The 19073-nt window shown below is 38.6% G+C and overlaps 1 protein-coding gene across 3 annotated transcripts in view; it reads left to right on the plus strand.

Moving 5' to 3' along the window:
* Positions 1–19073, plus strand: part of CRLS1 (cardiolipin synthase 1) — a 32000-nt gene that overhangs the window by 9928 nt on the left and 2999 nt on the right. For 2 of the 3 annotated variants that reach the window (XM_004061789.5, XM_004061790.5), the window contains exons 4-6: positions 15366–15451; positions 16086–16154; positions 18527–18618. In XM_004061789.5, the coding sequence (XP_004061837.1) occupies positions 15366–15451; positions 16086–16154; positions 18527–18618 (247 nt within the window). Of the gene's footprint in view, positions 1–12757; positions 12812–15365; positions 15452–16085; positions 16155–18526; positions 18619–19073 lie in introns of all 3 variants that reach the window. The other variant, XM_063702223.1, reaches the window with a different exon arrangement.

Raw genomic sequence — 19073 nt, forward strand, 5'->3', positions numbered from 1 at the left:
GTAGACCCTATTATGCAATTTTTAAATCATACATATAGTTTGTACATTATATGAATACTTTTTCTGATAAGATTTCATGATTTTTTTGCTTTGTATTTTGCATGTGCTTTTCTGATTGTTCATTTTCTTCTTCAGTTGTATTTCTCAGTTTTTCTCCCTCAGACCAAGTTAGACTGTTTTTTTCCCAAGAGCTAGGAATCATATCTGATCACACTGGGACTTCCCTTCACTGTCAGTCTAAGAGTTTGCATTTTTGAGGTTTAGGAAAAGGAAAAAAAAGGAAGAAAGAAAGAAATTGAGAACAAAGAAGGTGCCACATGGTCCCTCGGTATCATGTTATTATTGACACTTGGTAGAAAGAAGTATAGTGGCATTTCTTCAGTCTAGTCTCCCCCAACTGGAAATTATTTTTCTTTCTGATTTTTAGTCTTCTAAGTTCTCGTACCAAAATAAAAAATAAATTGGACTAATGTTTACTTTTATGTGCTTCTTTGAAAGTTAGAATTGAGGTGTGTATGTGATTGGGGAATGGGTGTGTGTGTGTGGGGGGGGGTGTGTGTGTGTGTGTCTGTGTGTGAGTTTTCTTGCCTAGGCTGGTCTCGAACTTCTGGGATCAAGTGATCCTCCCACCTCGGCCTCCCAAAGTGATGGGACTATAGGCTTGAATCACCTTGCTTGGCCCCTGCCATTTTTTCAAAGTTACATTGTATTTTGATGTAGTATTTTACAAAGGTTGGCCAGTCATTTTGCTATTGAACATAGAAATTGTTTCCAGGTTTTTTGGAATTATGGGTAATGTTGCTGTGAGTTTTACTTATATGATTGGTGTAGGTTGCTTTCCAAGCTGAGACTTCCCTTCACTGGCAATCTTAGAGTTTCCATTTTCTTTCTTCTGTGTTGAGTCTGTTTTTCCAGGCTCCCATGTCTTCCTTTGCTTTAAGTTACTCCTTTTCTCCAGTTGTTTTCTGTAGAAGGATGGAGTGTGGCAGCCAGATTTTTAGAGGTCTTAGACATCTCAATGTCTCTATTCTGTCTTCCATACATGATTGACAGTTGAAGTAGGCATCACTTTTTTTTTAATCTTTTATCTTTTTTTCTTTTTTTTTTTCTTTTTGAGACAGGGTCTCACTCTGTGACCCAGGCTGGAGTGCAGTGGTGCAATCTCAGCTCATTGCAGCCTTAACCTCCCAGCTCAAGCAGTCCTCTGACCTCAGCCTCCCAAGAACCTACCACCATGTGCATCACCACGCCTGGCTAATATTTGTACTTTTTGTAGATATAGGGTTTTACCACGTTGCCCAGGCTGGAGGCATAATTTTTAAATTGCAGATGATTTTAATTCAGAATTGTGAAGACCCTCTTCCATAGACTTGGAGATTCCAACTTGCTACGGAGCAGTCTCTTATCATTTGGATACCTTTTCCTTTACATGGGATTGTGTTTAGTATTGGAAAGCTTTTAGGATTTTAAGAAAATGTGATTCCTAATTGATGTTTTCTTTAAAAAGTTATCTCTCTTAATTCATTTTCTAATGCTTATATGGCTACCCAGTTATCCTAGCACTTTTTATAGAAAAATTTGTATTTTTCAGACTCAGTGCAAGGTAATTTCTAAGTTGTTTTCTTCCCCATTGATTTGTCTGTCTTTGCATCAGTGGCATTCTTCTTATTGCTTTGCTAAAAGTCTTGATATCCAGTAGAGTGAGTCCTTCCACCTTGGACATTCTTAGCCCTTTCCATTTGTTTCCATTTGTTACAAATTTTAGAATCAACTTTTCTAAGAATCAGCAATTTTCCAGAGAAAAATCTGTTTGGATTTTGATTGGGATTGCAATGAACTTATGATCTGTTTGGAGGAATTTGCATCTTTACAATGTTAAGTCTTCCAGTCCAGTATCTACTCTATTGAGGTCTGCTTTAATATCTCTCAAAGTTTTATAGTTCTCTCCAGAAAGATAATAAACACTTTTGTTAGACTTATTCCTAAGTACATGATAGTTCTTGGTGCTTTTATAAATGGTAGCTTTTAAATTTCATTTTCTGGCCGGGCACAATGGCTTACCCCTGTAATCACAGCACTTTGGGGGGCTGAGGTGGGCGGATCACTTAAGATTAGGAGTTCAAGAGTAGCCTGGCCAACATGGCGAAACCCTGTCTACTAAAAATACAAAAATTAGCCATATGTGGTGGCACGTGCCTGTAATCCCAGCTACTCAGGAGGCTGAGGCATGAGAATATCTTGAACCTGGGAGGCAGAGGTTGCAATGAGCCAAGATTATACCACTGCACTCCAGCCCGAGTGATGGAGTGAGACTCTGTCCTCAAAAAAAAAAAAAAAAAAAAATTTATTTTCTTATAACTCCATGTTGATATGAAAAAATCAGTACTGTTTCTAATGTTGATTGTTATGTCTAGCGAAACTTGCTAACTCGTATTCTAACAATATACATATAAATTCGCTTGGATTTTTTACGTGCTTATTTATGTCTTGTATGTAATTAATGACAACGTATTTCTTCTTTTCCAGTCCTTTTACCCTTTGTTTCTTTTACTTGCCTTACTGCACTGAGTAGTACAGTGTTGGCAAGGAGTGGTGTCAATGTCTTATTCCCAACCTCATAGAAAAGCCTTTAGCGTTTCGCTATTAAAGATGATGTTTGCTGTTGGTTTTTGTAAGTATCCTTTTTCAAGTTAAGAAGTTCACTTCTGTTGGGAGTTTAAGAGTTTTTCTCACAATTGAGTACTGAATTTTTTTGTGTTTTTTGTAGAGATGCGGTTTTGCTATGTTGCTCTTGCTGATCTTGAACTCTTGGCCTCCCAAAGTTCTGGGATTATAAGCATAAGCCACCACCCCTGGCCTGGATATTAAATTTTATCAAACTCCTTTTGTGTATTCCTATGGTCATATCATTTTTCCCTTTAGCTGTTCATGTGTGGTGAATTACACATATTAATGCAATATTAGTTCTAATGTTAAAACAAGCTGCAATTCCTGGTATAAATCCAACATTGCCATGATATATTATGAAGAGATTGCTGGATTTGGCTTGCTAATATTTTGTGGAAGATTTCAAATTTTAATTCATGAGATTGGCTTGGAATTCTTCATATATTCTTGTTAGGTTTTCATATCAAATTTATAACTAGCCTCATAAAATGAATTGGGGACTTTTTTTTTTCTTCCATTCTTGGAAGATGTTTGATTATGAATATTTCTACTTAAATGTTTGGTAGAATTTGTTAAAGCCGTTGAGGCCTGGAGTTTTCTTTAGGGCAGAGTTTTAAAATAGGTAATTCATTTTCTTTAATTGTTACGGGATGATTCAGGTTTAAAGTACATCTTTTTTTTTAACCTTCAACCAACTCACTCCATATTACACCTTTTGACCAGTTTTTAAGTTGTGATGTTTTTCTAGGAATTTGTCCATTTGGTCTACATTATAAAAAATGTATCATACGGTGTTTATGGTATCCTCATTAACTTTATTTATTTACTTACTACTCCTTGTGGAGCAGGGCTACCCTATAGGCAGTGGGCCCAGAATAGCTCTTATTAACCTTTTGATGTCTGTAGGATATGTAGTAATGTCCTCCTTTTCCTCTTGATTATTTTTTGTCCCTTTTTTTTTTTTTCCCCATCTTTTTTGCCAGAGGTTTGTCAGTTTTATGAATCTTTCAAAGAATCAGCTTTGGGTTTTGTCAAGCCTCTCTGATCTGTTGTTTACTACTTCATTACATCTAGCTGTTTTATTTTTTTTCTTCTTCAGGTTTTCTTTGCTGTTCTTTTTCTAAATTCTTTTTTTTTTTTTTTTTTTTTTTGAGTGCAGTGGCATGATCTCAGCTCACTGCAACCTCTGCCTCCTGGGTTCATGTGATTCTCCTGCCTCAGCCTCCTGAGTAGCTAGGATTACAGGTGTGTGCCACCATACTTGGCTAGTTTTTTTGTATTTTTAGTAGAGACGGAGTTTCACCATGTTGGCCAGGCTGGCCTCGAACTCCTGACCTCAGGTGATCCTGAAGTGATCCTGACCTTAGGTGCCTCTGCCTCTCAAAGTGCTGGGATTACAGGTGTGAGCCACCATGCCTGGCTCTAAATTCTTTAGATCAATTCTGTCTAGAAATAAAATGAAGATTCTTATGTAATTAAAAATTTTTAGTAGTTTTTAAAAAAGGAAACATGAAAATTGATATATTTTATGTAATCCACTATATCAAAAATATTGTCATTTTAACATGTAATCAATAAATTAATGAGAATTTTTTTCCTATACGCCTTCATAGTCTAGTGTGTGTTTTGAGCAGTGCAGCTGTAAGTGGATACCTAACTTGTTTTTCAGCTTTTCTTTTCTAAAGATTGCATATAAGACTGTATATGTTCCTCTAAGTGTCACTTTCATTGCATCTCCTATGTTGGTTTTAGTGTGTCATTGTCCAGTATACAATATTTTCCTATTTCCATTATTATTCTTTCATTGACCTGTTAGGTTAAAAATAAATATATCTTAATTTGTTGCCCTTTTTTTGGGGTTTTTTTAGTTATCTTTTTGTTACAATTTCAGTCATAATAACCTTGTGTTCAGAGAACATGCTCTGTGATTTCAGCCTTTCAGCCCACTACTGTCAGATTTTATAAATATTCCATGAATACTTGAAATGAATTGAAATGAATGTATATTCTGCAGTTCTTGGGTATGATGTTCTTCATAGGTCTGTTAGATCAAGTTTTTAATCCTGCCTTTTTTTTTTTTTTTGAAACGGAGTCTTGCTCTGTCGCCCAGGCTGGAGTGCAGTGGTGCAATCTTGGCTCACTGCAAGCTCTGCCTCCCGGGTTCACGCCATTCTCCTACCTCAGCCTCCCGAGTAGCTGGGACTACAGGTGCCCGCCACCACGCCCGGCTAATTTTTTGTATTTTTTTTTTTTTTAGTAGAGGCGGGGTTTCACTGTGTTAGCCAGGATGGTCTCGATCTCCTGACCTCATGATCCGCCCTCCTCTGCCTCCTGAAGTGCTGGGATTACAGGCGTGAGCCACCGCGCCCGGCCTAATCCTGCTTTTTAAGTCTTCTGTTTCTTCACTGACTGTTCTTTTGCTTTTGGTTTGTTCGGCAGTTAGAGTTTCCTACTGTGTGTCTAGTTCTCCAGTATTTGTCTCTGTAGTTGTGATTTTGTTTTGTATCTTTTTTTTTTTTTTGAGACGGAGTCTCGCTCTGTCTCCCAGGCTAGAGTCCCATGGCACCATCTCGGCTCACTGCAGCCTCTGCCACCTGGGTCCAAGTGATTCTCCTACCTCAGTCTCCTGACTAGCTGGAATTACAGGTGTGTGCCACCATGCCCTGCTAATTTTTGTATTTTTAGTAGAGATGGGGTTTCACCATGTTGGCCAGGCTGGTCTTGAACCCCAGACCTCAAGTGATCTGCCCGCCTCGGCCTCCCAAAGTGCTGGGATTATGGGTGTGAGCCTCTGCACCCGGCCTGCTTTGTATGTCTTGAAGTTATGTTGTTAAAGTGAATATGAATTAGAATTGTTACGTCTTCTTGGTGAAGTGAATGTTTTGTTATGAAGTGACCCTCTATAGCTGTAGTAATGATTTTTACCTTAAAATATATTTTGTGGGCTCTTAAGCTCTGCTGGCTTGCTTTTGGTAGTGTTTGCATGATAAATGTTTTACCTTCTACATTTCTGCATCTTTTTAGATATCACTTGTAAATAACATATTTATGTAAATATATGTAAATAACATTTTAAATAAAACCCATTTTGTCTTAACCCATATAGTCTTTTAACAGAAGCATTTAACCCATTAATATTTATTGTGATTGATAGATGTTTCATTCAGTCTTTTATTTTACTTGAAGTATTTTATTTGGCACGTATGTTTTGTCCTTTTTAGTATTTTTAAATTATATTTTCTTTCACTCTACTAGTTTGAAAGTTTTACACGGTTTCCATCCAGTTTTCCTCCAAGTTAAAACATTTATCTTTATAAAAATATGATCTTAATAATTCTGTACTCATTCTGGGCATGGGAGGCACCTTAGAATTCTTGAACTCCAATTATTTCTCTCAGCTTAGGCTACTGTTGTCATACTTTTATATATTTCGTAAACTCACAGATATTGTTTATACAGTGTTCATTTAAATTTGTCTTCATATTTATTACTTTTTGCTAGTCTGTCTCGTTTGATGCATTTTAGACCTCCCGTCTGAGATCATTTCCCTTTTGTCTGAAGTATGTTCTTTTGGAATTCTTTTTAATGTAGGTGTACTGGTAAATTCTTTTTCTCTGAAAATGTTTTTATTTTGCCTTTATTCTTGAAGAATATTTTTGTTATGTATAGAATTCCAAGTTGGTATTAGTTTTTCTTAGCATGTTTAAGGTATTGCTCAGTCATCTTCTTCTATTGTTGATAATAAGAAATCAGCTGTTAATCCATTGCTTTTTTTTTTTTTTTTTCAAGACAGGGTCTTGCTCTGTCACCCAGGCTGGAGTGCAGCGGTATGATCTCGGCTCACTGCATTCTCTGCCTCCCGGGCTCAAGCAGTCCTCCTACCTCAGCCTTCTGAGTAGCTGGGACTACAGGTGTGTGCCACCATGCCCATCTCATTTTTATATGGTTTTTAGAGATGGAGTTTTGCCTGTTGCCCAGGCTGGTCTTGAACTTTTGAGCTCAAGCAATCCACCCACCTTGGCCTTCCAAAGCGCTCTGATTACGGGCAAGAGCCACTGCACCCAGCCATGTTGCTTTTTTTGAAGGCAATTTTGCTTTCTTGTGGCTATTTTTAAGATTTTCTTTGTGTTTTGTTTTTCTCAATATTTTCACAATAATATTTCTTGTTACAAGTTTCTGTTTTATTCTGCTTGGGATTTATTGGACTTTTCAATCTGTGCATTATATCTTGAAGTCAGTGCTAGAAAATTCTCAGCCACAATCTCTTTAAATGTTGTTGTTGTGTATTCTTTCTTTTCTTTTGGGGCTACAGTATACCTATGTTAGACGTTCTCCCCGTATCCATTACATCTCAGTGGGTTTTTTCTGTGTTAGCTCATTTTATCTTTTTGAGCTCCATTCTGGCTGTACTAATGGGTTTACTATTTTTCATTTCATTACCTGTCTCTGTAGCTGTACCAAATCTATTTAATCTTACTTTATTGTATTCTCTAACTATAGAACTTCTATTTTATTCTTTTTTGGACTTGCTAAGTCGTCTTTTATGGTTTTTAGTTCCATGCTGAAGTTTTCAGTATTGACTTTTATCCCCTTGAACATGAGTTGTTTTATAGACTCTGATGATTCAAAAATCTTACATCTTTTGGTAGTCTCTTTCATTTGTTCACTGTTTCTGTTGATTCTTACTCATGGTATTTTAATTCTTTGTTATTTTTTTTCTGTTTAGATACATTCTTTGAAAAATAATTTGGAGGAATATTTGATTCTTATGAACAAGGCATTACTCACCAGAGAAGATTTTTTTGTTCTACCAGGTGCCTAGGAATGCTAACAGTCTGGGACCACATAGACCACCAGGTGATGAGACAATCCTGGGAGTCCTGTTTTACTTTGGCCTGTCTTTTCTCCCAACCCTGTGGGAATAGTCATTCATATCCTAGCTGCAAGCTAGAAGGTGGTTTATCAGAGCCCAACTTCGAGGGCTCTGGGCTTTAGCTACTGTCACCCCATCATAACTGAGCTTCATGGATTGATTCTCTTTTCATCTTTCAGATTTTCTTTTAAAAATCTTTGTTTTTTTTTTCTTCCGAAAGATTCCCCCAACATTACCATTCCCCACCTTCCGTTGACTTTTTTTGGCTCTCATTTTGAATTTTTCAAGAGCTCATGTTCTTTGTCTTCATTAAAAAAAAAAGTTCTTATATCGTGTATGAATGTCATTCAGGATATCTATACATACATGCACATACCTCATATTTATTGCATTTCACTTTATTGCACTTTGCAAAGTGACATTTTTTACAGATTCAAGGTTTGGCAACCCTATGTCCACAAGTCTGTCAGAACCATTTTTCTAACATATGTGCTCATTTTGCCTCTCTGTCACATTTTTTTTTTTTTTTTTCCTGAGACAGGGTCTTGCTCTGTCACCCAGGCTGGAATGCAGTGGTGTAATTATGCCTCACTGCGGCCTTGACCTCTTGGGCTCAAGGGATCCTCTTGCCTGCGCTTCTTGAGTAGCTGAGACTACAGATGTACACCACCACACACCCAGCTAAGTTTTAAATTTTTTTATAGAGATGGGGTTTCCCTATGTTGCCCAAGCTGCTCTCGAACTCCTGGGCTTAAGTGATCCTCCCACCTCAGCCTTTCAAAGTGCTGGGATTACAGGCATGAGCCACAGCACCTGGTCTCTGTGTCACGTTATAATAATTCTGCCAATATTCCAGATTTCATCATTATTAAATCTGTTATGGTGATCTGTGATCAGCGAACTCTGATGTTACTGTCTAATTGCTTTGGGATGCAGTGAACCCGTCAGAGTCATCCATGAGGGTTGGAATCAACTTCTTCCAAAATCCTGTTAATCAAGAGTGAACTTAATCGATTAATGTTGTGTATGTTCTGACTGCTCCACCAATCTGTGGGTCCCCTATCACTCTCCCTCTCCTCAGGCCTCCCTATTCCCTGAGACACAATAATATTGAAATTAGACCAATTAATAACCCTGCAATGTGAAAGGAAGAAGTTACATGTCTCTCACTTTAAATCAAAAGCTAGAAATTATTAAGCTTAGTGAGGAGGGCATTTCGAAAGCTGAGAGAGGCTGAAAGCTAGGCCCATTGTGCCAAATAGCTAGCCAAGTTGTGAATGCATAGGAAAAGTTCTTGAAGGAAATTAAAATTGTTACTCCAGTGAACACACAAATGTTAAGTAAGCAAAACAGCCTTATTGCTTATGGAAAGAAAGTCTGAATGGTCTGAGTAGAAGATCAAGTCAGCCAAAACATGTCCTTAAGCCAAAGCCTAATCTATAATAGATCAAGGCCCTAAGTCTCTTCCATTCCTTGAAGGCACAGAGAGGTGAAGAAGTTGCAGAAGAAAAGTTGGAAGCTAGCCAACCTTGGTTTGTGCAGTTTAAGGAAAAAAGCCATCTCTATAACATGGAAGTGCAAGATGAAGCAGCAGGCACTAGTGGGGAAGCTGCAGCAAGTTATACAGAAAATCTAGCTAATGATGAGGGTGGCTACACTAAAAACAGATTTTCAATGGAGACAAAACACCCTTCTATTGGAAGAAGATGCCCTCTAAAGCTTTCATAGCTAGAGAGAGGTCAGTGCATGGGCTTGAAAGAACAGGCTGATTCTCTTGCTAGAGGCCAATGAAGCCAGTGAGTTTAAGTTGAAGCCAGTGCTAATTTATCATTCTGAAAATTGTAGGGCCCTTAAGCATTATGCTAAATCTACTCTGCCTGTGCTCCAGAAATGGAATAGCAAAGCACGAATGACAGCACATCTGTTTACAACATGATGTACTGAATATTTTAAGCCTACAATTGAGACCTACTGCTCAGAAAAAAAAGATTCCTTTAAAAATGTTACTGCTCATTGACAACACACCTGGTCACCCAAGAGCTCTGATGGAGATATACAAGAAAATTAATGTTGTTTTCATACCTACTAACACATCCATTCTTCAGTCCTTGTCATTTTGACTTTCAAGTCTTACTATTTAAGAAATACATTCCCCAAGGCTATAGGTGACATAGATAGTGTGATTCCTCTGATGGATCTGGGCAAAGTAAATTGAAAACCTTCTAGAAAGGATTCACCACTCTAGATGCCATTAAGAATATTGGTGATTCATGGGAGAAAGTCAAAATATCACCATTAACTGGATTTTTGGAAGAAGTTGATTCCAACCCACATGGATGATTTGAGGGGTTCAAGATTAGTGGAGGAAGTCACTGCAGATGTGGTAGAAATAGCAAGATAGCTAGAATTAGAAGTGGAGCCTGAGGATGTGAGTGAATTGCTGCAATCTCTTGATAAAAATTACCTGAGTTGCTTTTTAAAGAGGTTTCTAGAGATGAAATATACTCCTGGTGAAGATGTTGTGAACACTGTTGAAATGACAACAGAGGATTTAAAATATTACACAGACTTAGGGGATAAGGCCGCTGCAGGGCTTGAAAGAATTAACTTCAATTTTGAAGGAAGTTCTTCTGTGGGTAAAATGCTATCAAATAGCATTGCATGGTACAGAGAAATCTTTTATGAAAGGCAGAGTCAATTTATGTGGCAAACTTGATTGTTGTCTTATTTTAAGAAATTGCCACAGCCACCCCAGCCTTCAGCAACCACCACGCTGATCAGTCAGCAGCTGTCAACATTGAGGTAAGATCCTCTACTAGCAAAAAGATTATGACTCATTAAAGGCTCAGATGATTGTTAGCATGTGGTGTGTGTGTTTGCATGTGTGTGTGTATATATATATATATATATATTTAGACAGTGCTACTACCATACACAAAATGGATTATAGTGTAGACATAACTTTCATATTCCCTGGGAAACTGAAAAATTCGTGCAACTCACTTTACTGCAGTATTAGCTTTGTTGCGGTGGTCTGGAACAGAGCCTTCAGTGTCTCTGAGGTATGCTTGTATTTATTTATTTATTTAAAAACCTCTATATTGGGTCTGTTTCCTTCAGATTCTATTTTTTGTTCGTTTCGGCCTCTCTTTTGTGATGGAGACTTTATTGAAATGTATGGTGATCGCTAACTTATATTTGAATGAGGCGTGAAAAGTTCATTGGGAGCTCCGTAGGCACTGGGTGCAGGGCCTGAATTCTCAGTGTCTTTAAGCCTATTCTGTAGATCCTAGCTCTCCATCTGCTGCTTGGGAAGTATAAATGCCTTCCCACCAGGGTTTTGGGAGCTAAGCTGTGGGAGGAGGCTGGGATCTCAGTGTTCGGTATGTAGACCTTCGCTTGATCCCTACTGCACTCCAGTGCCCCTTGGTTCAGAGAGTAACATGTGGAGTTGGGGTTGGTAACTTTTCCTGCAAAGGGCCAGATAGTAACTATTTCCTGCTTTGTGGGTAATGTGATCTCTGTCACAACCACTCAGCTTTGCTATTGTAGCGTGAAAGCAGCCATAGAAAATATACAGGGGAGTGTGAATGTATTCCAATAAAATTTTACTTATAGACACTGGAAATTGAATTTTTTTTTTTTTTGAGACGGAGTTTCGCTCTGTCACCTAGGCTGGTGTGCAATGGCGCTATCTCTGCTCACTGCAACCCCCGCCTCCCGGATTCAAGTGATTCTCCTGCTTCAGCCTCCCGAGTAGCTGGGATTACAGCCACCTACCACCATGCCTGGCTAATTTTTTGTATTTTTAGTAGAGACAGGGTTTTACCATGTTGACCAGGCTGGTCTCGAACTCCTGACCTCAGGTGATCCACCTGCCTCGGCCTCCCAAAGTGGTGGGATTACAGGCGTGGGCCACCATGCCTGTTTTTGTTTGTTTGTTTGTTTTTTGTTTTTTGTTTGTTTGTTTGTTTTTTAGACAGGGTCTCACACTGTCACCCAGGCTGGAATGCAGTGGCGCAGTCTTGGCTCACTGCAACCTCTGCCTCCCAATAACTTTCAATAAGTGATTCTCGTGCTTCAGCCTCCTGAGTAGCTGGGATTACAGGCATGCACCACCACGCCGAGCTAATTTTTGTATTTTTAGTAAAGATGGGGTTTTGCCATGTTGGCCAGGCTGGTCTCAAACTCTTGGCCTCAAGTGATCTGCCTGCCTCAGCCTCCCAAAGTGCTGGGATTACAGGTGTGAGCCACCCCGCCCAGCCTGGAAATTGAATTTTATAGCATTTTCATGTGTCTTGAAATACTGGTCTTCTGACTTTTTTTCCCCCCAATCATTAAAAAATGTAAAAATCACGCTTAGCCACAGGGAGCCACAGCCCTAGCAGTAAGGTGTTAGGGAACGCTTGGGGCAGGGATCTAACTGCTCTTTATATGGACTTCTGAGTTTCTCTTGTGGGAATTCCTTTCTAAAGGACTTAGGTTTCGGCTCTTCTCACCTTATTACTAATAAGCCTGGTTAAAACTTTGAAATCTGTCTCCTCTACTTATTCTTTTTGTGTTTTTATATCCTTTCATTTCTTTACTGTCATTTTAGGAGAATTTTGGAAAGTAGAATGATGCATATATGCAGTCTTGCATGTTCCTACTTTTATGCTGCATTTTTTAAAAGTCACATCTACCTTCATTTTAATAGCTTTGTTTCTCTAAGAGTAAGAAATATCTTCTGCAGGATTGGAGATCAAGAAATTTTTTTGCTTTCTTCCTTCACTAGAATAATAAATCATTCTGCTATTCTTTTTGGTCTTTTTATGGGAGGGGGAGAAGGATGAAAACAAATTCTTTGGCTTATATGTTGATTAGAGAGTGGAAGGCAAATCCAAGTTAATTTCTACTTAGATTTATGTCCACTGAACTTAGATCTGTGTGTATTTGTTCTGCCACATTTTTGTATTATTTTTATTATTTTATTTATTTTGTATTATTATATTTTGTATTATTATATTGTTTCTGGTTTACCATCTGGTAAATTCTTATTTCTGGTTTAAGTCAATTTCTAGAATATTCTGTTAAGTTTACTGTTTTCAGTGTAAAAACCTATAGTGTTGATGTTAACCATTTTTAATATGTAAATGATTTTATGAACTATTTCCCTTTAATGCTAATAAAACTTGTCCATGATGTCTGGCTTTGTGGGCTATGTGATCTCTGTTACAGCTACTCAGCTCTGCTGTTGTAGTGTGAAAGCAGCCACAGAAAATATTTATATTAGTGAGTATGAATGTGTTCTAATAAAATTTTACTTACAGACACTGGAAATATCATTGCAAATATTACCCATGTTTCAGAGTTAGCAAGTAGGGAGGAAAACCTGGAGAAATCCTTGACACATTTTACACTGTCCTGCCCATCACTTTCTTACTCTAGTAGGCAAAATGAAAGCTGTTTTAACTCTAGAAGAGAAGAGGAGGCCAAGAGAGAAAGCCAGGAAATTTGATAACATTTTTTAACCACAGTAGGGGCCCATATCCTTCAGTTGGCTGAGTCCTTTGAGACCACGTGGTGCAGAAATGTTCTAGCCTTGCTGTGCATAGGAGTCACCCAGAGGAGAGCTTTCATCTAGGCTTTTACTGAGCTCTCTCAAGGTGACTTTTGGATGGGCAGTCAGTTTGGGGAACCCCTGATTTTTTTTTTTAATAGCTCTTTCCCCTACCAGATGGTTACAGATGGTAAACTGAGTCCAGAGATGCTAATTGTTAGGTCACACTGTTGGGTTGGAACCTAATGCGCTGACCCAAACATAGTCTGAATTTCATAGGCCTACATTCCTGGTTAAATGCAGTCTTGCATGTTCTTCCATGCATACTATACATAGATTTTAATTTGCATGGATTTGCTGCCTTTTTTTTGTTGTTGTTGTTAAGACAGAGTTTCACTCTTGTTGCCCAGGCTGGAGTGCAATGGCACGATCTTGGCTTGCTGCAGCCTCTGCCTCCTGGGTTCAAGCGATTCCCCTGCCTCAGCCTCCCAAATAGCTGGGATTACAGGCATGCCACCACACCTGGCTAATTTTGTATTTTTAGTAGAGGTGGGGTTTCTCCGTGTTGGTCAGGCTGATCTCGAACTCCTGACCTCAGGTGATCTGCCTGCCTTGGCCTCCCAAGGTGCTGGGATTACAGGCATGAGCCACCGTGCAGGTTTGCTGCATTTTAAAAGTGTGATTGTTGTTAGATTTTGCCAGCTAATGATTGCTACAGAAAAGTTTGTTTACCGGTACAAAAATGTTCCTAAAAATTATGACTCACTGTTTTCATGCTTGGCTCATATAGCCACATCTTGTTTGCTCCAAATGCCGTGACTTGAGTGGATAAGCATTTTTTCTTTGGAATAGTATTATCCATCAAGGACTAGGCCAAGGATCAACATGTACATCATAGCTATAACAGCAGAGATTTAAATTTTAAATCTGTAATTAGAGATTTTCTTCAGATTGCAGAGTCAATTGAATGTCAAAACTGGAGAGGACCATAAGTATAGCCTCCAATAATTCATAAAAGATTTGTTTGAAAGTATTTTGGAAGGGATGTTCATGATCCTTTTTATTTTTATCTTTATTTATTTGAAATAGTTTGGATACTGTTTGAACCGAGTGTTTGAACTCAGGTTTTTTTTTCCCCCCTTTTTAAAAATAATAATTTTTTTTTCTTATAAAAGATATGTTCACAGTTAAAAACTTTCTGTGGTGCAGAAGGATATAAAGTGAAGCAAGTTCTCTGCCATCTCATTCCCATTCAGTAAGGAAATAGGGGTTCCTTGGGTATTTATTTTAAAATATCCTTCTATTGGCTATGGCTCTGGGACCATGGTGTAAAATCTGAGGAATGATGACAAAAATATTGACAAGTTGCATTCATTGAATGGGCAGGGAGAAAAACAGCAATCCCTGGGAAGGAACTGGCTGGATAAGTATAAAATATTTCACGCTGGGCACAATGGTTAATGCATGTAATCCCAGCATTTTGGGAGGCTGAGGCAGGCAGATCGCTTGAGCTCAGGAGTTTTAGACCAGCCAGGACAACATGGTGAAATCCCTTCTCTACAAAAATACAAAAATTAGGCATGGTGGCATGCATCTGTGCTCCCAGCTACTTGGGAGGGTGAGGTGGGAGGATTGCATTGAGCCCAGGAGGTCAAGGCTGCAGTGAGCCGATACCGTGCCACTGCACTCCAGCCTGGGCAACAAAGCAAGGCTCTGTCTCAAAAAAAAAAAAATTCTGTTTCTCTACTAGTTGCACATAACAGCAAATTTTACTCTTCAGAGAATAGTCTAAAATGCAGAAGAAGCAATCAAAACTCCTGAGATTTCAGAAGAGTTTGAGGCCTCCCACATCCTTCTCCACCTCTTTATAATCTCTTTTCATGTAATTCTGAGTATGGTGATCTTTTTTCAAATGTACAGAGCTTAGAAGTAGCAAAGGAGGAGACAGCGCTGAGTAGAGCTGATGCTGATAACTGCGGACTAATAGCTTAAAAACATGCAAGAAAAAAACACAAACAGATGAGAAGATCAGCATACTGAAAGGCAGATACAGACTTCAAAGCCATAGTCTGTACTTCACTTTGTTTTGAGGGCGGGTTAAAGAAGAATATAAAAATCAGTAGTTTGCTATAGGGGACCCTAAACCATCGATAGGTGTTCATTATAAAATTTCTATTTGTGAAAACAGCAGTTTGTGGTAAGGCTGAATGACATGTTATTGTATTCATAATGCATATTAGTACTCTTCAGAATCCCAGTTAAAATTATTTTATGTTTGATTTTCAGTTCCACTTACTTACATGATCATTTCGAGAGATGTAATGTTGATTGCTGCTGTTTTTTATGTCAGATACCGAACTCTTCCAACACCAGTGAGTTTGTTTCCAAAAAGTATTATTTTAGCATTATGTATGATTTAAGGAAAAAGCAAAAAGACATTTTTTTTGCGTCAACGTCTTTTCAATTGATGGCACGTGAAACTCAGACCAGCCAGCCCCTATCCCTAGAAGCAAATTCTTTAAAGGTGTTTCATATAGGTCCAGGCCATGTTGTCTAATTTAACCTCTACCATGGATAGTCTAGAATTGGTTTTAAAAATCACAGTTGTATGAACATGGGATGGTTTGTGTGCATATTTATTCACAGGCTCTATAAATACTTGAACACATACGCATAGCATATTAACCTCTTTTGGCTCCCAATCTACTGAAAGTAGAGCAGTATTTTGTTCATTTTATTTTTTAATTCAAAAAAGAAAATAGTGAATAGAGAATTTAGAGTTTAGTAAAATTTTATAAAGCAAACTTTATGATAGGTATGGTGTTCGAATTTTACAGCAATTGAAAAATCTATACATTTTTTAAAATCAATTTTCAGTATATATTGAATGTATGATTTATAAAGTTATGTTGTTACCTAAGTATAATAACAAAATGTCTATTTTAAATAAAAATGTCTATTTTAAACAATAAGTTAATTACTTTATCTTTTTTGGTCCTCTGCCAGCGAACACTTGCCAAGTATTTCAATCCTTGCTATGCCACTGCTAGGTTAAAACCAACATTCATCAGCAAGGTAAGAGAATGCAATGTTCTTTGAAGTTATTCCTTTGTAAATTTTTATTATACAGGATATAAACCTCAGTCAAGAACAGCTGAAAATGAGACAAATTTAAATGCATCGAGTATAGAGGCTAGAGAGTTGGGCAGGCAATTTTAACCTAGTTTGTCCTCCGTGTTTTTTTGGATCATCCTTATACATGTTGTGCCTTGAGTTGGTGGTCTGAGAATTTAAGCTCTGAATGAGGTAATCGGGCCACTGTTTAGGGAAAGGGAATTGAAATGTAATTGTTCCTTTTTTTTTTTTTGAGACAAGGTCTTACTTTGTTGCCCAGGCTGGTATGGAACTCCTGGCTTCAAGCAATCCTCCTGCCTTGGGTTCCCAAATTATTGGGATTACAGGAGTGAGCCACCAAGCTTGGCTGTAACTGCTTCTTAATTCAGTTTCACAGATTATGAAGACTCCCTTGTGGTTTCACTCCCTCCTTCCCTGTGGTGAAAATACCAAATGGCTGTTCATTTTCAGGATTGATAGTTAAGTGGAAAGGGATAGGAAAATAGGAAAAAGTTTTGTTCACTAATAAACAACTGCTACTCTTAGTTGTCCATTCTGTTTTCCCGAGCATTCAGGGCAATAAGTATATGCCAGTCTACCTCTCAAGCCATATTTGTTTTTCTAGTAGCTTTGATAAGTTTTCTCAGTTCATTCTTTTGTCCCATCTTTAATGTCAAGGATTTAACAGGTTAAGAATGCCCATCATTTTTGGGAGAGAAGGGTGGTTGCTTCTATACAGAACTCCCTGGGGTGGACTTTCACCTACATGCATAGGGTTTGGGGTTTTTTTGTTGTTTTTTGTTTGTTTGTTTGGCTTCCAGTGACTTGTATTTATATTGTATGGCAATTTGAGTGTAGCATTACATGGAAAGTGCTTAAAGAGGTACGGGGACAAGTGCCTTAAACCCTTATAGGAAGCCCTTAGGATAAAATTTACATTTTATTTTATTTTATATTTTATATTTTGTTTTATTTTATTTTAATTTAATTTTATTTTATTTAATTTTATTATTTTTTATAGATGAATTTTTGCTCTTGTTGCCCAGGCTGGAGTGCAATGACGCGATCTTGGCTCACTGCAACCTCCTCCTCCCGAGTTCAAGTGATTCTCCTGCCTCAATCTCCCAAGTAGCTGAGATTACAGGCATGCGCCACCACGCCCAGCTAAATTATTTTTGTATTTTTTAGTAGAGACAGGGTTTCACCATGTTGGTCAGACTGGTCTCAAACTCCTGACCTCAGGTGATCCACCCATCTCGGCCTCCCAAAGTGCTGGGCTTACAGGCGTGAGCCACTGCGCCCGGCTATTATTTATTTTTTAAATGAAGTAGAATCCTTCTCATTTGGCTGCAGAACGGGTGATAGAACAGAGGTGCTCGTCTGCTTCACTCGCTTTTTCATACTTTACAGACTCTTCCATGGAATGCTTCTCATGATGATAGAGGGAGTCTCCAGTGTATTTCTTGTTCTATTTTCTTTTCTCCCCAGTGCTGTCTTTTAGTGTAGGGAAGCCTACTCATTTCCTCCTTGAGAGAGGTTCTTTTATGGAGATGAGTGCTTTTTCTTTGAAACGGGGTCTTGCACTGTCTGCCCAGCCTTGAGTGCAGTGGCGCAATCATAGCTCACTGCAGCCTTGACTTCCCAGGCTCAAAATATCCTACCACCTCAGCCCCCCAAGTAGCTGAGAGTACAGGTGCACACCACCATGCTTGGCTGGTTTTTAACTAGCTGGTTTCAAACTCCTGGGCTCAAGTAGTCCTTCTGCCTCAGCCTCCCAAAGTGTTGGGATTGCAGGCATGAACCACTGCATCTGTCCTGAGATGAGTGCCTTTTAATTTTCTACCTCACAAGGTTTGACAGGTAGGCAAGAAAGGAGCATCGGATAAGGCCCCAGGAAATCTAGGTTCCAGCTTTGGTTCTGTTGTCTGCTGTGACTGCAGGCAAGTCACCTAACTCATTACCCTTTTACCCATGAAGAGGTAGCTTAGTTATTTTCATATTCTATTTCAATGGGCAGTTGGAAAAAAGGCAAATAATTTTGTAACATTTTTGAGTTGCTGTGAGAATTCAAGGTAGTGGTATTTTCTGACAGTTGTCATTACTCTCGCTCTTAAGGGCAGCTGTGCAGACAGATGGGTCAGTTAGTGAAGTTGACCCTTTTGTGTGTGCTCACCTGTGAATGCAAGCTTATTGGGCAGGGACAGTGTAGATGAACAGCAAGCATGCTGAGGGTATGTCATGTTACAGTGTGATGGGCTGTGCTTTTGTCTTGAAAGCTTGAAATAGGATCCAGTTGGCACTATTCACTTAGAACTTTTTCTTTTTTTATTTAGGTGAATACAGCAGTCCAGTTAATCTTGGTGGCAGCTTCTTTGGCAGCTCCAGTTTTCAACTATGCTGACAGCATTTATCTTCAGATACTATGGTAAGCTAAATTTAGAATCACTCTCTTAGAATGTCAACAGAATGACTTATGGTGATAGCCCTAGAATGACCTTGTTCTTACAGCATTTGTTGAGCACTGACTGGGTAAAGCTGTGGCTATATTTGGTGATTGATGCCATTGTTAAGACGCTTCCTGCCAAGTTTGAGATGGAGAAGTTAGCTTTCATACAAATTAAAAGGGATAAAAGGTACTGATAATGTGTTAGGGTTTTGGAGGAAGAGATAACTTTGTAGGAAGAAGAGGGACAGTTTCAGGGAGGAAGTGGCATTTGTTGCATGAAGTGGATTGTGTGTAGGAAGAGACTGAGAGGAGACCACTAGGTGAAAGACAGGGCCTAAGCCAAGAGACAGAGTGTAGGAGAGGGTGGGGAAGCTGAGTCCAGCCTGTTGAAAAGGGTGTTGTAGGAGGGAAAACTGGAGAAAGGAGTTTGAATT

Source organism: Gorilla gorilla, chromosome 21 (assembly GCF_029281585.2).
Source record: "Gorilla gorilla gorilla isolate KB3781 chromosome 21, NHGRI_mGorGor1-v2.1_pri, whole genome shotgun sequence".
Lineage (NCBI taxonomy): Eukaryota > Metazoa > Chordata > Mammalia > Primates > Hominidae > Gorilla > Gorilla gorilla.